The sequence below is a fragment of the Armigeres subalbatus genome, chromosome 3, assembly GCF_024139115.2.
Source record: "Armigeres subalbatus isolate Guangzhou_Male chromosome 3, GZ_Asu_2, whole genome shotgun sequence".
In the NCBI taxonomy this organism is placed as follows: domain Eukaryota; kingdom Metazoa; phylum Arthropoda; class Insecta; order Diptera; family Culicidae; genus Armigeres; species Armigeres subalbatus.
Window position 1 is genome coordinate 305,764,698 of NC_085141.1, and position 16,818 is coordinate 305,781,515.

A 16,818-nucleotide genomic window follows, 5' to 3' on the forward strand; every position below is an offset into this window, starting at 1 on the left:
CAGCTGGAATTGTTTGTTGGTTGATCCCTCATTAGTCACCCATACAAAAATTTGGCGAAAAAAATCAAAAAAATATAAATCTATTCTCAGGCTTCTAATTTGTTGTAGATTTGACAGATTTGATGAAGGGTTGTCAGGAAAAATTATTTAATGCGTAGATATCATAAAAAGGGGATCAAGTCTCCCCAAATTATAAAACTGCATGTGCTGTCGAATTCAATAATAAAAATCGTTCACGTATACGCACAGCAATTCGAAAATTCCGTGTATTTTGGAGGAAAAATATTCAAAAAATCTGAGCGCACCTTTCTAGTTTCGATTTTTGACAGCACTCTAAAAAATCGATTGTGTATCAATAACAACATTAATTTAAAGACTGTCATACATCAGTAAAGTTTTTTTTTTTGTGTCTTTATTAAAGAGACTTTCAGCCCGAGGCTGGCTCGTCTCCGGACATCAGTAAAGTTAAATACTATATTTCTTAGAGAGTCTGTGTGGAAATCGCGTATGTTTATTTATTTTTGGCTGTGATACATCGGAAATCAGAAAAGGGGATCAAGTCTACCCAGTCTTCCCTATTGATTACTTTGATACAGACAACAAACACGTGGCGGGTGGGCTGCGGGGACTTCCGTATGTAAATATAGAGGACATTGCGATTAATGCGCAGTGGTTGTTGTCGGGGTGCTCGTCTCCTACGTGAGTTACTGATAGAGATCGCTAAGCTATTATCATAACTTGCGATCGACGAGTGGTGAGGTTACCACTCTTGAAGACGATGTTGTGTGTTATAATGACTTGTGCGTTAGAATAAGCGTAAGCGTTCTTGACAGTCCCCCCTGATGTATTGCTTATTGCGAGTCGGGAGGATACGGACTAGTGAAAGAGTTTTGGTTTCAATGGGTCGGGTAAGAGTATCATGATATACCCATCCCCACACTACCTGAGTTAACCTCCTCAGGTATCCGTTAGCAGATTTCCGCTTACCCTTACTCAAGAAAAAAAATGTTAGAAGATAACGATATTGCATGATATGCAAAATAGCCTATTCGTACTAAACATGAGAAATTGATAGACTCTTAGATAGGTAGATAGGCATTTACTTATGATTAACGGTGAATCACTCCTGATTGCTCATCTTTTCACATTGTCGCACGATTGACCGTAAATGATGGAATTCTTTACTCATCCCAAGCGAAACCATTGTTGGACATATTCATCAATGTTCATATTTATTATTGATTCGTGACTCCAGTGCAAATTGAAAACCCGCGCGCGTGAAGGAAGACAAGTGGTCCTCGGCAGGTGTACAACGAGACCATCATCGTACGATCGTTTGGATTAACTATTGGTCAGCAATCGCACTCGAATGTTTGCATACTCATCACAATGAGTCACATTTACATGGAATAATAATAAAATCGCGGAGGCATTTAGCTGCCTTTCTACACATAATTGTCTCATGTTATTTCTAAACGACGTCTGCCGCACTGCTCCGGCTGTCGTCCTAGTTGACCAATCACATCATTTCTCCATCACACTCCGAGACTAAGGTTCTTGGGTGTTTAATACGTCAGCATAGTGCAACGAGCACAGAAGAGAAATAACATGTGTCAACCATGCGTAGAACGGTCGTTAGATGTAGATGCAAATAGTGCCAGGGTAAAACAATGCAATGAGAGCGCTGCCCAGAATGGATGAAAATGCATTTTTCCCCTTCACTGGAGCGTCCATTAGAACGAGTAGCAGCCGCGTGGTCTGCCGGCGCGGTGCGGCCACCATAAGCAAACAATTGGCAATGCTGTCATCGGCTGGATGATTGATGGTACTCCAGACAGTCTGCGGCTGGCTGCTACTGACCTAGTTTCGAGGTTAAACCCTTATATAGGGCGTATGACAATCGTGTCAATATGGATTAAATGAAAAGTGGATTTAGATTTATCAGTTTATAGGAAATGCGGGAAGAATAATCGGATCAATTTGTTTAGCCATACAACTGTCCAAGAAAATTGTTCTCTCGATCGGTACACTAGCAGCTATGATGTGGAGGACAACACTGCGATAAAGCCGGCAATTATTCAAATTAATTGAAGGAAATATTTAATCCTTGTTCTTTGTGTGGCAAATTGCACTTGCATATGCTTGGTGTTCCCCTTTTCTTGGGAGGATTGTTTCTATATGCGCTTTTATATAATAGTCCGCATAGGTAACAAATGTACGTCAAGGTGAACCAGTTTGATTGCTCATAACGGTAGTTGTTTAGTTGGTCACATTGCGTTTTGGAATGCCATAGCAAATTAGAGCCAGGCTCTGTATAGAATGCCACTTACACTACCCGCCAAAAGGACGGAGTCGCTCAATCCAGGCGTTGGGGTGCAGAACTCCAAATTAATTTCTATGAAGGAATGTCAAGATTTTATTCAATTAGTGATGGTACAGACATCGCATCGCTATCAGAATAATCATGGTGACAAACTAAGAAAAAAAAAATCCTTCGAATAAAATCTGTTGAGTCCAAGTGTATTAGGAATACACCCCAGCGCTGATTTCCATAGAAAATGGTCAAATTCGAGAATCAACATCTCGATTTCCAGCGATTATGTTGAGGATATATTTTGCCTCCCAGCCTAAAATGAACTAAATATTCAATTAATGACTGTTATTTGTATACACGTTTTCTGAAATGGTTTATTTCATTTGGAAATTGTTTTAAATGGGACTCCATACAATTGTAGTGGCTTTACCTTAGTTGTATCCGTGACAATTATAGCTGCCATATCAGTGGTAGCGCGGTCCTTTCGGGTTCTGCCAAATCGCACCAAGCGCCAGATTCAATTTTGTGAAAACTCAGATGTGAATATGTACATTTTGTGGAAGATTTTGAATTGAAAAATGTATTGGAGGTAGCCACTTTCCCTTCGATGAGACTCGAACCCACGACCCTTAGTACGCTAGACTAGTGCTTTAATCAACTAAGCTACGAAAGGCCTCCGTCGGCCTTTTCACAACTTAGCGGCTACTGAATGAGGCTACGGTCTGAGCTTGACGACCGACTGGCAAATAGCACACACAACCTTATTTGATCAGTACAATTGTAGATGAAGAATGTGTGTAGCCACCAGAGGTCCTTCGTAGCTTAGTTGGTTAAAGCACCAGTCTAGCGTACTGAGGGTCGTGGGTTCGAGTCCCATCGAAGGAAAAGTGGTTACTTTGTTACATGCGCCCATGTCCCATTAGTATTTAATTAAAGCGAAAATAAATTTATTTATTTATTATCAGATTAAGGCCGGAGTGGCCTGTGCTGCACATAAAAGACTTCTCCATTCAGCCCGGTCCATGGCTGCACTTCGCCAACCACGCAGTCTGCGGAGGGTCCGCAAATCGTCCTCCACCTGATCGGTCCACCTTGCCCGCTGTGAACCTCGCCTTCTTGTTCCCGTCGGATCGTTGTCGAGAACCATTTTCACCGGATTACTGTCCGACATTCTGGCTACGTGCCCGGCCCACCGGCGGTGTGAATGATGGATGGTTCTCCCAGCAGCTCATGCAACTCGTGGTTCATTCGCCTCCTCCACGTACCGTCCGCCATCTGCACCCCACCATAGTACCATCAACACACCATAGTACAGCAACACTTTCCTTTCGAAAACTCCCAGTGCGTGTTGGTCCTCCACGAGCATCGTCCAGGTCTCATGTTCGTAGAGAACTACCGGTCTAATAAGCGTTTTGTAGATAGTCAGTTTGATACGGCGGCAAACTCTATTCGATCGGAGCGTCTTGCGGAGTCCAAAGTACGTACGATTTCCAGCCACTATGCGTCTCCGAATTTCTCTACTGGTATCATTTTCGGCAGTCACCAGTGAGCCCAAGTACACAAATTCTTCTACCACCTCGATTTCGTCACCACCGATGCAAACTCGCGGAAGGTGGCTCACATTGTCCATCTGCGTCTGCCACATCGCCATTCAGGTGTTCTTCGTAGTGCTGCCGCCACCTTTGGATCACCTCACGCTCGTTCGTAAGAAGGTTCCCGTTTATGTCCATACACATATCAGGCTGTGGCACGTGGCCCTTACGTGAACGGTTCAACTTCTCATAGAACTTTCGTGTGTTATTAGCGCGGTACAGTTGCTCCGTCTCTTCACGGTCTTGATCTTCCGCCGGCGCTATTTCCTCCGGAAAATCGAGTTTTGTCTGTTCCGCGCCCGTTTATATCGTGCCTCGTTCGCCCTCGTGCGGTGTTGCAGCAATCTTGCCCATGCTGCATTCTCCTCTTCTACTAACTGCTCACATTCGCCGTCATACCAGTCGTTTCTCTGATCCGGGGGCACTGTCCAAGTGCAGCAGTTGCGGTGCTACCAATGGTGGATCGAATATCTCTCCAGCCATCTTCAAGAGACGCTACGCCTAGCTGCTCTTCCGTTGGGAGTGCCACTTCCAGCTGCTGCGCGTATTCTTGGGCTAGTCTACCGTCTTGTAGCCGCCCAATGTTAAGCCGCGGCGTCCGACTTCGACGCGTGTTGTACGCCGTCGAGAGTTTTGAGCGCAGGCATACTGCAACGAGGTAGTGGTCGGATTCAATATTCGCACTGCGGTAAGTGCGGACGTTCGTGATGTCGGAGAAGAATTTACCGTCGATTAGAACGTGGTCGATTTGGTTTTCCGTTTCTTGGTTAGGTGATCTCCATGTGGCCTTGTGGATATTTTTGCGGGGTAAGGAGGTGCTTCGGACTACCATTCCGCGGGAGGCTGCGAAGTTTATGCATCGTTGGCCGTTGTCATTCGATACGGTGTGCAGACTATCCGGTCCGATGACCGGTCTATACATTTCCTCCCTTCCTACCTGTGCGTTCATGTCACCGATGACGATTTTGACGTCCCGCAGTGGGCATCCATCGTATGTCTGCTCCAGCTGTGTGTAGAACTCTTCTTTCTCGTCGTCGGGTCTCCCTTCGTGTGGACAGCGCACGTTGATGATGCTATAGTTGAAGAAACGGCCTTTAATCCTCAGCTTGCACATCCTTGCGTTGATTGGCTGCCACCCAATCACACGAACGCGCATCTTACCCAGCACTATGAAGCCGGTCACCAGCTCGTTGGTGGTGCCACAGCTTTGGCAGAAGGTAGCCGCTCGATGCCCGCTTTTGCCACACTTTCTGTCCTGTCCAGCAAATCTCCTGCAGTGCCACGACGTCGAAGTTGCGGGGATGTAATTCATCGTAGATCATCCTGTTGCAACCTGCGAAACCTAGCGACTTGCAGTTCCATGTTCCAAGCTTCCAATCGTGATCCTGCATTATCTCTTATATTGTTCGTACTGATTGGTTTTCCAGGCGGCTTATTGAGCCTGCGCAAACCTCCTGTCTCGTCGGAGGGCCGTCGTTTAGCGTCCCACCTAACATCAGGACTTGGGCTTGTGCGCTTTGAGCGGCACATGGTCGCTTTGGTGGGGCCTACTTGCGGATACATGCAGCTTTTTATAGAGGTTTAACAGGGCCCACTGTCAAACCCCACCACATCCTAGGCAAGCCCCACAACTCGCAGATGGCCTGGGGAGGGATCGTCAAGCCCTTGAACATAGTCCCTGCTGCCCGCTGCCTGCTGCTGTTCTCCAACAGTGTTTTTGCGATAACTCCGTAGCGACCAAATGACAGCATTCTCTGTCTAATGAAAAACACATCATTCTGCATCAAATGCATTTCAACGCATCAAGCGCATCAACAACGCGAAGAGGTCTCCTACTTACGGCTGCGGGCAGTCACTAACTTATTATGCATTTATTAAAAGAACAATTTTGCAATATATTTCAACCCATGTAGTGGTGACATGATGTCATGTAGCTTTCACTAAACGTTCATGTAATTAGTACGTAGAAATCACGAAAGTTCACCTAATCAAACACGTAACTATTTTTGAACTTCAAGTCATTAGTTCTGGAAAATCCAGTGAGATTCACCTGATAAATCACGTTACTCATTTATTTCATTTATTTAGTCTACATCTAAACAGATAACACTGAATTAACAATTTGACGCCACAATACACGGTTCGAGGCCGCATCTCTCCATCCTCGGATACGCCCCACGCTCGCCAAGTCGTCCTGCACCTGGTCTGCCCATCTCGCTCGCTGCGCTCCACGTCGTCTCGTACCTGCCGGACCGGAAGCGAACACCATCTTTGCAGGGTTGCTGTCCGGCATTCTTGCAACATGCCCTGCCCATCGTACCCTTCCGGCTTTAGCTACCTTCTGGATACTGGGTTCGTCGTAGAGCTGGGCGAGCTCATGGTTCATTCTTCGCCGCCACACACCGTCTTCTTGCACACCGCCAAAGATGGTCCTAAGCACCCGTCTCTCGAATACTCCGAGTGCTTGCAAATCCTCCTCGAGCATAGTCCATGTTTCATGTCCGTAGAGGACAACCGGTCTTATTAGCGTCTTGTACATGACACATTTGGTGCGGTGGCGAATCTTTTTTCACCGCAGTTTCTTCTGGAGCTCTCACAGTGATCGTTCGCTAATTGGGGCGTTTTGATAAGCGTCAATGTTGTTTAATTTTTGCATCGAACTACGCGCCAGAAAATATCGATCCCGCCATTTTTGACATCACATTCTGACGTTTAGCTGCTTTTTAATTGGGTTTCGCCCCAATTAGCGAACCCCCAACTAGAAAAAAACCCAATTAGCGAACGTTCACTGTAGTAGGCCCGACTTCCACAGATGATGCGCCTTCGTATTTCACGACTAACATTGTTATCAGCCGTTAGCAAGGATCCGAGGTAGACAAATTCCTCGACCACCTCGAAGGTATCCCCGTCTACTGTAACACTGCTTCCCAGGCGGGCCCTGTCGCGCTCGGTTCCGCCCACAAGCATGTACTTTGTCTTTGACGCATTCACCACCAGTCCATCTTTTGTTGCTTCACGTTTCAGGCGGGTGTACAGTTCTGCCACCTTTGCAAATGTTCTGCCGACAATGTCCATGTCATCCGCGAAACAAATAAATTGACTGGATCTGTTGAAAATCGTACCCCGGCTGTTACACCCGGCTCTCCGCATGACACCTTCTAGCGCAATGTTGAACAACAGGCACGAAAGTCCATCACCTTGTCTTAGTCCCCGGCGCGATTCGAACGAACTGGAGTGTTCGCCCGAAATCTTCACACAGTTTTGCACACCATCTACCGTTGCTTTGATCAGTCTGGTATGCTTCCCAGGGAAGCTGTTCTCGTCCATAATTTTCCATAGCTCTACGCGGTCCATACTGTCGTATGCCGCCTTGAAATCAACGAACGGATGGATCGTTGGGACCTGGTATTCACGGCATTTTTTGAAGAATTTGCCGTACAGTAAAGATCTGGTCCGTTGTCGAGCTTGTCGCCTTTCTTGTAGATGGGGCATATGATTCCTTTCTTCCACTCCTCCGGTAGCTGTTCAGTTTCCCAGATTCTGACTATCAGTTTGTGCAGGCAAGTGGCTGACTTTTTCCGGGCCCATCTTGATGAGCTCAGCTCCGATACCATTCTTACCAGCTGCTTTATTGGTCTTTAGCTGTTGGATGGCATCCTTAACTTCCCTCAAGGTGGAGGCTGGTTGGTTTCCATCGTCCGCTGAACTGACGTAGTCATCTCCTCCGCTGCTTTAACTTTCACTGCCTGTACTCTCAGCGCCATTCAAATGTTCTACGTAGTGCTGCTTCCAAGATGCTCCCATCTTTATCCCTCCACATTTCAGCTCGCGGCACGAAGCTTTTGCGGGATGCGTTGAGCTTCTGATAGAACTTGCGTGTTTCTTGAGAACGACACAGCTGTTCCATCTCCCCACACTCCGCTTTTTCCATGCGGTGTTTCTTTTCCTGAAAAAGGCGGGTCTGCTGTCTCTGCTTCAGTCTTTAACGTTCCACGTTCTGCCGGGTACCATGCTGCAGCGCCCGCGCTGCGTCTTTCTCCTCCAGAATCTGCCTGCACTCTTCGTCCAACCAATAGTTTCCGTCGACTTCGTCCCACATACCCGACGTTGTTCTCCGCTGCGTCATTAATGGCTGCTTTGATTGTATTCCAGTAGTCCTCAAGAGGGGCCCCATCGAGCTCACTCTCTTCCTCACGCCTTCCTCACGGTTCACGCCACCATTATCGAGCGCAAAATACTGGATATGTTTTCCAGAGGTAAAAAGTGCGTTGAATTGTGCTGGTCAGAGTTCTACAAAGTGCTCATTGGGCCCCAATTCCCCCAAAAATAGCAATTTTTAGATATGCGTTGAACTTACTTACTTATACTGCCGTTATACGCATAACTGTCCTATGTATATAGGAACTCTCAGCAAACATGGGACAAATATGCGTATAACGGCAGTATAGGTCATGTACACCTCCAGTCAGAACAACAGGCAGGTCAGAAGTGGGAACCTAAGTGAAATGTCCCACAAGGGATGCCAGAGCGAGGTTGGCATACAAGCCAGACCCACATGGCATGAGAAGGGTGGGCACACAAGTCAGACCCACACGGCATGATAGAGGTGCAACAGAGCATGTAGGGTGTGTTAGAGGGTGCGATAGAGTGAGCACCCAAGTAAGACGAAGTAGTAGTGGGAGGTAGTTCCTGGGGGAAACGACGGCGGAGCTTAGTCGGTATTACCGGTACGGTCGAGTCTGACGCTCCAACACACTTCCGTGTGGTAGTTTTTTTTGTAAAATCATTTATTTAGAACACATTTACAAATACACATATTTAATACAATACATTCATATTCAATTTTCAGGAAATAAACATCGTACAATCTATTACGAAATCTAATGCTTCAGTTGTAAAGCTTTCTTTCTCTTCTAATATAAAGTTAACGTATATGATGAACAATTTAAGTGCTTTGTTTTTTGAATTACTGTTTTTAGCTGTGGTAAAGCGAAATCTGAATATTTTTGTCTTCTACCTGTAATTATATCTAATTTAAGAAGAACATGATCCCATAAATGCTTTACTCGAAGGCACAATGCCAATTTATGTTCAAGATCTTCGTTTGCGTTGCAGCAGTTTTGGCATATGGGGCTCTGCAATCTATTTTGCCGGAATAGCAAAGTAGCATGAGGAATTTTGCCGTTTACGAGAAGATAGTAACGAGATTTTTCATGAGAAGTTAAAGCTTTACATCTTATGTTACGCCATATGTTATTCCAAGAAATCGTTGAATTGTCTATTACAACTTTCGGTGTCGCTAATCTATTTTTATAAAAGTTGTGGAGAAAAATAGCTGATATCTGATTTATGATGTTTACAGGAATGTATGGAATTTCTCTGCCGATCACCTTAAGACAAGGGTAAAATGCGGGAATAGCTTGAATATTAGGTGGGTTGCACAGCAAGTGTTGGAAAGAGTTGGCAAATGGTACATCTCGAGTACATTGTAGGAAACGATTGACTAACAAAGCTTTGCATTTATGCATTGGCAACTGAAGATTTAATCCTCCTTTATCAAGAGGAAGAGCCAGCTGCTCCATAGCTACACGAGTTGGGTATCTACCCCAAATGAAATATCCTATTTGTGCCGTCATTCTAGCAATAGAGGCATTTGTAATACTCAGAATGGAGGCAACATACCATAATTTTGAGGTAACAAACGTATTCAAAAGAATAACTTTTTGATGTAGCGATAGTATTCTAGGTTTGTACAGCCACATTAGTCGTGATGTACTTCTTATTACTTCTTTCCAGTTGTGTTCAATTGTGTTTTTAAGTATATTAAAAAATGTAATTCCTAAGATTTTAACTGAATCTCGTACGTTCAGCCAACCAATATTCCTAATTTCCTCATTGTTTACCCCAATGTTAATAGCGACAGTTTTCATAAGATTTAAAATTGCCCCTGAACATATCGTAAAGTCTTCGAAAGCTCTTTTAATAATTTCAATTTTATGATCATCAACTATGATGACTGAGATGTCTGCAACAACGAGTTCTAGCCGGTTATCACATATTGAACGTAACTTCTCAATAAGCGGATGCAGGTAAATTACGAACAAATGCATGCTCAATGGGTCTCCCTGACGAATTGATCTTTGAATTGGAAAAACCTGGGACAAATGACCATTAACAAGAATTCGCGATTGTGAATTGTTCATTATCCTTTCAATCAATGTAACTAAACCATTGTTAAATTGAATTTCTCTCATCACACTAAATAGATACCGTTGATCTACACGATCAAAAGCGTGGTCTAAATCAAATGAGATAAGCCTCCCGGACTTCTGCTTACATTTTATCTCAACTATCTTATCTTTAATGCCTAATACGGCTTCGAAAATGTTCTTACCTGAATTAGAACATTTTTGATTATCGTTTAAAATGTGATTAACTGTCATGATTTTCTCTAGACGTAATTTTAAGATTCGAGCAAGTAATTTATAGTCTGAATTTAATAATGTAATAGGTCTATACGATTGGATGGTAGAACAGTCTGTTTTTTTCTTACACAAAACTATCACTCCTTCCAAGAAACCTGTGGGCAAATTTCCTTGAATGGCCTCGTTTAGTATCAAGTTCAATTGACGATGGATTATATGAAATGCTTTAGAGTAAAATTCTTTAGGGATCCCGTCGCTGCCTGGCGACTTCTTTGCTGCCGAACATTGTATTGCAAAAAAAATATCTTCAGTTGTAATCTCATTCATTGCCTCATTATTTGCTTCACAGTCAACAGAAATTCTACGATTACTAGGAAAATTTGTACTTGATTGATATTCTTCAGATTTGTATAGCTGACTGAAATAAGTATATACCTGTCCCTCAATATCAGCCGAATTGCGCAAGGTTCTGTCATTGTGAGTTATTTCAGTTATGGTACCGTCAACTGGGGGGAAGATGATCATTTTGAAGACAAAACATGCAATAACAATGTGTGTTTACATTTTAAATCGAAACAAATATTTTCAAAACAAGTACTGCTATACGTTGCAATAATCAACAACTTTAGTTTTCTGAAATGCGGTCGCATTTATTAAAATAAAATAAATTATCACACTTTTTTTGAATAATCTGGTTTGGGGTGAAGTTGATCAAGACAGCTCTACTAAAATCATTATGACCTAGTAGTCAAAATACACTAGGTTATTTGAATGAATGTTGAATTTACTACGTAAAGAAGTCTACGAAGTCAATATTTGAAACGAAAATAGCGTCATTTATGACTATCTCTCTCTTTCTTCCACAAAATACATTTTCATGAATATAATCGAAAAACTCGGATTTCTACCTAGGGGTAACATTACTTGAATGGAGAATATTGTTGACTATCGTTACATAAAAATTTTTGGCACTTTTGACTGACACATCAAATGATCATCTTTACCTCAATGATCATCTTCCCCCCAGTTGACGGTACTATTTTTCTTTCGTTTGAAGCGGTCCGCTAGTTGGAAAGTAGAAAGTTTCTCCCCCGAGATTATTTTGTCGTTCAATCGCTCAAAAGTTTGTGAAAACTGATTTTGCAACAATAGCATTTTTCCTTTAATTTTGTTTATCTCAGCCATGCCTCCGGGATTTTGGTATAGATTATCATATGCTGTACGTAAACGACGATATAAAATTTCATTTTCAATGTGAAACGCACGGAAAGTTTCATTTGTTTTCCACCGAAAAAAAACTTCTTATCTTAGGTTTAGCGTAACTAACCCACCATGACACGTTCCATGACTACGTTCTCTTAACCAGCGATTCCATTTGTACTCGAATTCCAGCATGTTATCCTGTGTCAAAACATGAGCACGAATAGACCAATAGCCGTTTCCGGAGGATCTGCCCTGATTAGGCAAAAAGCAACGAATTTTATAAGATTTACGATCAGAGAATGAAGTTGCGAAAAATTCTGCTGTCTGTAAGTGTTGTACTAGAGATTCAGTTATGTATATCCTATCAAGACGTGATGCACAATTCGGTCGGATGTAGCTGAATTCTACTTGGTTGGGTCTCTTTAAATCCCAAGTATCTTTTAGATTTAGACTGTTGACCATGTTTCCCAAAGCTGGACTGAAATTGCTAGAACCAGTGGCATCTTTCTGTGCAACAACACAATTGAAATCGCCCCCCAAGATTAAATGTTCAGTGGATGACTGTAGATAAAAAGGCAAAATATTCCGGAAGAAATCCTCTCTTGTAGAGTAATTTGCTGTTCCCAACGGCGCATAAATGTTCACAATCTTAACACTATCTCCTAAAGTGACCGTTACTACTCGACTGTCTAAGCTTCTTTGTACGTTAGAGTACGACATATGCGATCGAATGGCTATAGCAGTTCCACGTTTTTGATTATCCACGTTTGTTATGATATTGAATCCCGGGATAGGAAGGTATGGATCTTCAACTTCTTGTAATAAAACTATGTCTAAATCTGCTAGTTTGATAAACGATCGTAGGGATTGAATTTTAGTGCGATACGCAATTGCGTTTGTGTTAATACTGGCTATATTATAACTATAGGCGAGATTTGTCATTTCTTCAACTGTACAACTTTTGCTTCTTCGATCGACTCTTTCTTACCGTGGTGAATTGTTTATCCGAACATTCGGATGAGTTTCCCTCGTTCTCCGATATCTCCATAGACAATTCATTGTTTTCATCAGTTGACAGAGGTTTTTTGAATGAACCAGTTGGGCTAATGTCCGATCTTACCTGTATTGGTACATTTGTTCCTGCTGTCTGTACCTGTTTCACTTCTGCTGTTTCGCTTCGTTGGTCACTCCGTATGACGTCGTGCACGTCCACATGTGGACCCTTCACATGGCTCTCCACCGTGAGAGTGTTTAGGCTCTCTACTGTGTCGTCATGTTCCATCTGTTGGAGATGATGGACGTTCTCATCCTGCTCAGCAGACGCATCCGCAGTAGAAGATGATGGTAGTGTTGTAGTTTGGTGCCCATGATCCGCGTTCTCAGTCGCTGCCGTCTCTTCCGATGGCGAGTCCGTCAGTGTATTGGCAACGGCTGCAGTCCGGTGGCTGAGTTCGTTCAAAACGACGTAATTTGTGGATAGAGGGTCTTGATCTGGTGGTGGGGAGTTGAGCACACTTGCGTAGCCTTGACTTTTCTGCCGATCCGCATTCAGTCTGTCATTAAGGTCGGATTTTTGGCCGATTAGTTTTTTGTTTTCAACGCATGAAATGCCTGTATGTATGGCATTCATACAGTGTTTGCATGATTGTGGTTGACCTCTGTACGTGATTAGTGTTTGTTCTCCCTGTATCGTTACAAACGACTTGATGTGTCTTCGTAAGATCATTTTCGATACTCTTACACCCGAAGGTCTGCACTTGAACATGTAGTTATCTCCCCACATTTGCTCCTGGAAACTGAGAACGTCGCCATATTGTTTCAGGTATGCCACAATGTCATCGTTTCGGACATTTTCAGACAGGTCGTGGATTTTAACCTCCACTCCGCCGTCTTCCATTACTAATCGAACTTTAACCTTGGTTTTGTTGATAATGATCTCGTGCTTACCATTATGCATGTCCACAGTGTCCTGTGCGATTTTTAGAGATGCACACTTGTCGTGTACACAGTTCTGCACATGATTCATTTGTAGCCTTACAACCTGCTGCAGGCTCAGCGCAAGAGCATTGTGCAAATCTTCGAACGAAGGACGTTTGGGGAAGTTTGTCAGGTCAATCCTGAATGTATTTTCTCGTGGTTTCACTTGTGCCATGATGTGCTGTGCATTCACAAATGCCAATCACTACTTATGTCGCCAGAAACTGGCGCGAAAAAAACCGTAACACTACACCCTATGTGTAGAACCGAAAAGGAAACGACCGAACTGTATCAGCGTATTTAAATGCGTCTTTACGCACCGAACGCTCGATGCAAAACTACTGGATATATTTTCCAGAGGTAAAAAGTGCGTTGAATTGTGCTGGTCAGAGTTCTACAAAGTGCTCATTGGGCCCCAATTCCCCCAAAAAATCGCAATTTTTAGATATGCGTTGAACTTACTTACTTATACTGCCGTTATACGCATAACTGTTCTATGTATATAGGAACTCTCAGCAAACATGGGACAAATATGCGTATAACGGCAGTATAGGTCATGTACACCTCCAGTCAGAACAACAGGCAGGTCAGAAGTGGGAACCTAAGTGAAATGTCCCACAAGGGATGCCAGAGCGAGGTTGGCATACAAGCCAGACCCACATGGCATGAGAAGGGTGGGCACACAAGTCAGACCCACACGGCATGATAGAGGTGCAACAGAGCATGTAGGGTGAGTTAGAGGGTGCGATAGAGTGAGCACCCAAGTAAGACGAAGTAGTAGTGGGAGGTAGTTCCTGGGGGAAACGACGGCGGAGTTTAGTCGGTATTACCGGTACGGTCGAGTCCGACGCTCCAGCACACTTCCGTGTGGTAGTTTGGCAACTACAATGCACGTGTGCTGGGTTAGTGTGTAAATGCATTCTCCCTTGTAAAAAAAACACCTCCAGTCAGTGGTTCAAAGGGCCGACTTCTAAGATCTCCATCCTGAGCGAAGGCCAGGTTGCGCCTTTATGACTCTCTAGGTGTGCCTCTGCTGCGATGTCCCGCTGGGTTCCAGTCTAATGCTTGTTTACAGATTCCGTTTCCGCACCTACGTAAGGTGTGGCCGACCCAGCCCCACTTCCGAACCCGAATTTTTGCTGCTATTAGCTTCTGGTGTCAACGACGATGGAGCTCGTTGTTTGAGGTCTAGTTTTTGGGAAAGCAGGCACGAATTATGTACCGCATGCATCTGTTGATGAACAACTGCAGCCCTTGAGTGTTTTCCACTGATACATACCATGTTTCGCTAGCGTATAACAGCACAGATTTTACGTTAGAGTTGAAAATTCGGAATTTGGTGCGTTCACTGATCTACCTGTTTTCCAGATATTTTTTAAACTCGCAAAGGCAGACCTTTTCTTTCTTGAACCATGCGCCTATGTCGCCATTTCAACCGCCACGCCATTTGACCACCAAGATATTGGGAGCTTTCAACAATCTCCACTAATTGCCCGGCTACTGTGAAACTGGAACGATTCGCCGTGTTTACATCCAACGTGTTGACTTTGATGACTAAACATGGTGCAGAGGAGCCAATTCGAAGTCGTTTAGGTGCTCAATGGTTATAGGCTACCATAGAAGTCCGCGGTTTGGTTCATGGCCAATCCCACCTTCCAGAATATCGTCGATTACGATATGGAGCAGTAGCCGAGATAGAATGCATCATGTGCAGCACTCTACACGAGAAGGCCTCATACTGTGGCCGATGGTTTTCTCAGGAACCCCCTTGCGTCTTAGGGCGCCCCACATATTCTCGTAGTCAATGAATACCAAATGAAGGGACTCTTAGAACTAGTTGACTTGCTCAGAATGATACAGAGCGTGACAATATGGCCCACACATGATCTTACAGCACGGAATACGGCCTGCTACTGCCGGAAAGTCGCACCGATCCTCTCCTGAATCCGGGCTAGGAGAACTTCGTATAAAACTTTGAGAACGGTACACAACAACATAATGCCAAGTTATCGCATACAGTCAGGTCACCCTTTTTGAGCACCTTCACTAAGATACCTTGCATCCAGTCGACCGGGAAAGTTGCGGTGTCCCAGATATTACGAAACAAACGATGCAATAGTTGAACGGAAGTCATGGGGTCAGCTTTGAGCATCTTGAGTTAAGTCAGGCATTTTCGGTTTTTTGTCATAGTCTCGAAAACAAATAAAAGAGACACTTTTCTGCCAAACTCATCCATACCAAACCGTAAGCTCAGGAGAATCGTTCTGCTATAGTGGAGTTCTACCAATTGGATGTTGCTTTCGTTGGTTTTAGCCCCTACGACGATGGACGGAAATACCTGCCGTGTCCCTACATTGGGCTGTGGACGATTTTCACTGTTAGGTGATTTATTAGTAATATTTTATTTATTATTTTTCACATATTTTTTATTTTTTTCAAATTTTAATATAGTTGTAAATAATTTTGATAATTTGCAGAAACGGTGCAAACATAAGTAGTGAAATGAGAATAAAGGTTTTGTTTTCATGTAAAAACAATTTTACACTATGACTCACTCTTTGATCCACCAATATCATCTTGATCGTGCATTTTACTACAGCATTTGTTCTCTTTTACAGACAATACAATCGTCATGTGGTACAACACCACAATCCTGCTATATGTTCGAGATAACAAGCACTCCAAAGATCCTCGGCTATCTCTTGGCAGTGACAATTCACTAACGATTCAGGGCGTAAAAGTGGAAGATGACTCCATCTACAAGTGTACCGTCTACCCGGTTACCAAGTCCGCCTACATAACTTTGAAAGTTAGAGGGTTAGTTCTTACAGTGGAAGCACCATTCCGTAAACCCATAAGCTTATGAAAATAAAAAAACTATTTCAGTTCCCCGTACAATGTGATGATAACCCACGGTAACAACGACTACACCAACCGGAATTTGGAAATCCAACAGCACGACCGCAAGTTCATCATCCACTGTCGAGCAGCTGGCTTCCCCACCCCACTGATTTCGTGGTCCTTCCGGGTAAGTGCTTTGCGTCTCCATTGAACGAGTGATATTTTTAAAGCGCACATTAACCTCAAGGGCAAACATCTGGACGAGAGTCACGCCAAGCAGACCGGGATCACCGTTCGTAAGGAGTTCCTGGAAATCCACGACGTCAAGGCCCATCATGCTGGAGATTACGAGTGTTTGGCACAGAATGGAATTGGCGAACCAGTGAGTGCCGTTGTGACCGTGCAGATCAAATGTGAGTATTAATTTACGAGAATGAATGTCCGAAAAATCATCAACGTAACTCAT

At 43.7% G+C, this 16,818-nt stretch overlaps 1 protein-coding gene and 1 non-coding gene across 6 annotated transcripts in view; both read left to right on the plus strand.

The window, feature by feature from the left end:
- Positions 1-16,818, plus strand: part of LOC134225108 (igLON family member 5-like) — a 379,522-nt gene that overhangs the window by 335,138 nt on the left and 27,566 nt on the right. For all 5 annotated transcript variants that reach the window (XM_062704890.1, XM_062704894.1, XM_062704891.1 and 2 more), the window contains 3 exons: positions 16,130-16,328; positions 16,398-16,539; positions 16,600-16,765. In XM_062704890.1, coding sequence (XP_062560874.1) covers positions 16,130-16,328; positions 16,398-16,539; positions 16,600-16,765 — 507 coding nt within the window. The remainder of the gene's footprint in view (positions 1-16,129; positions 16,329-16,397; positions 16,540-16,599; positions 16,766-16,818) is intronic.
- On the plus strand, positions 3,126-3,199 carry Trnaa-agc (transfer RNA alanine (anticodon AGC)). The gene has a single exon. It is a non-coding gene; the product is annotated as a tRNA-Ala (tRNA).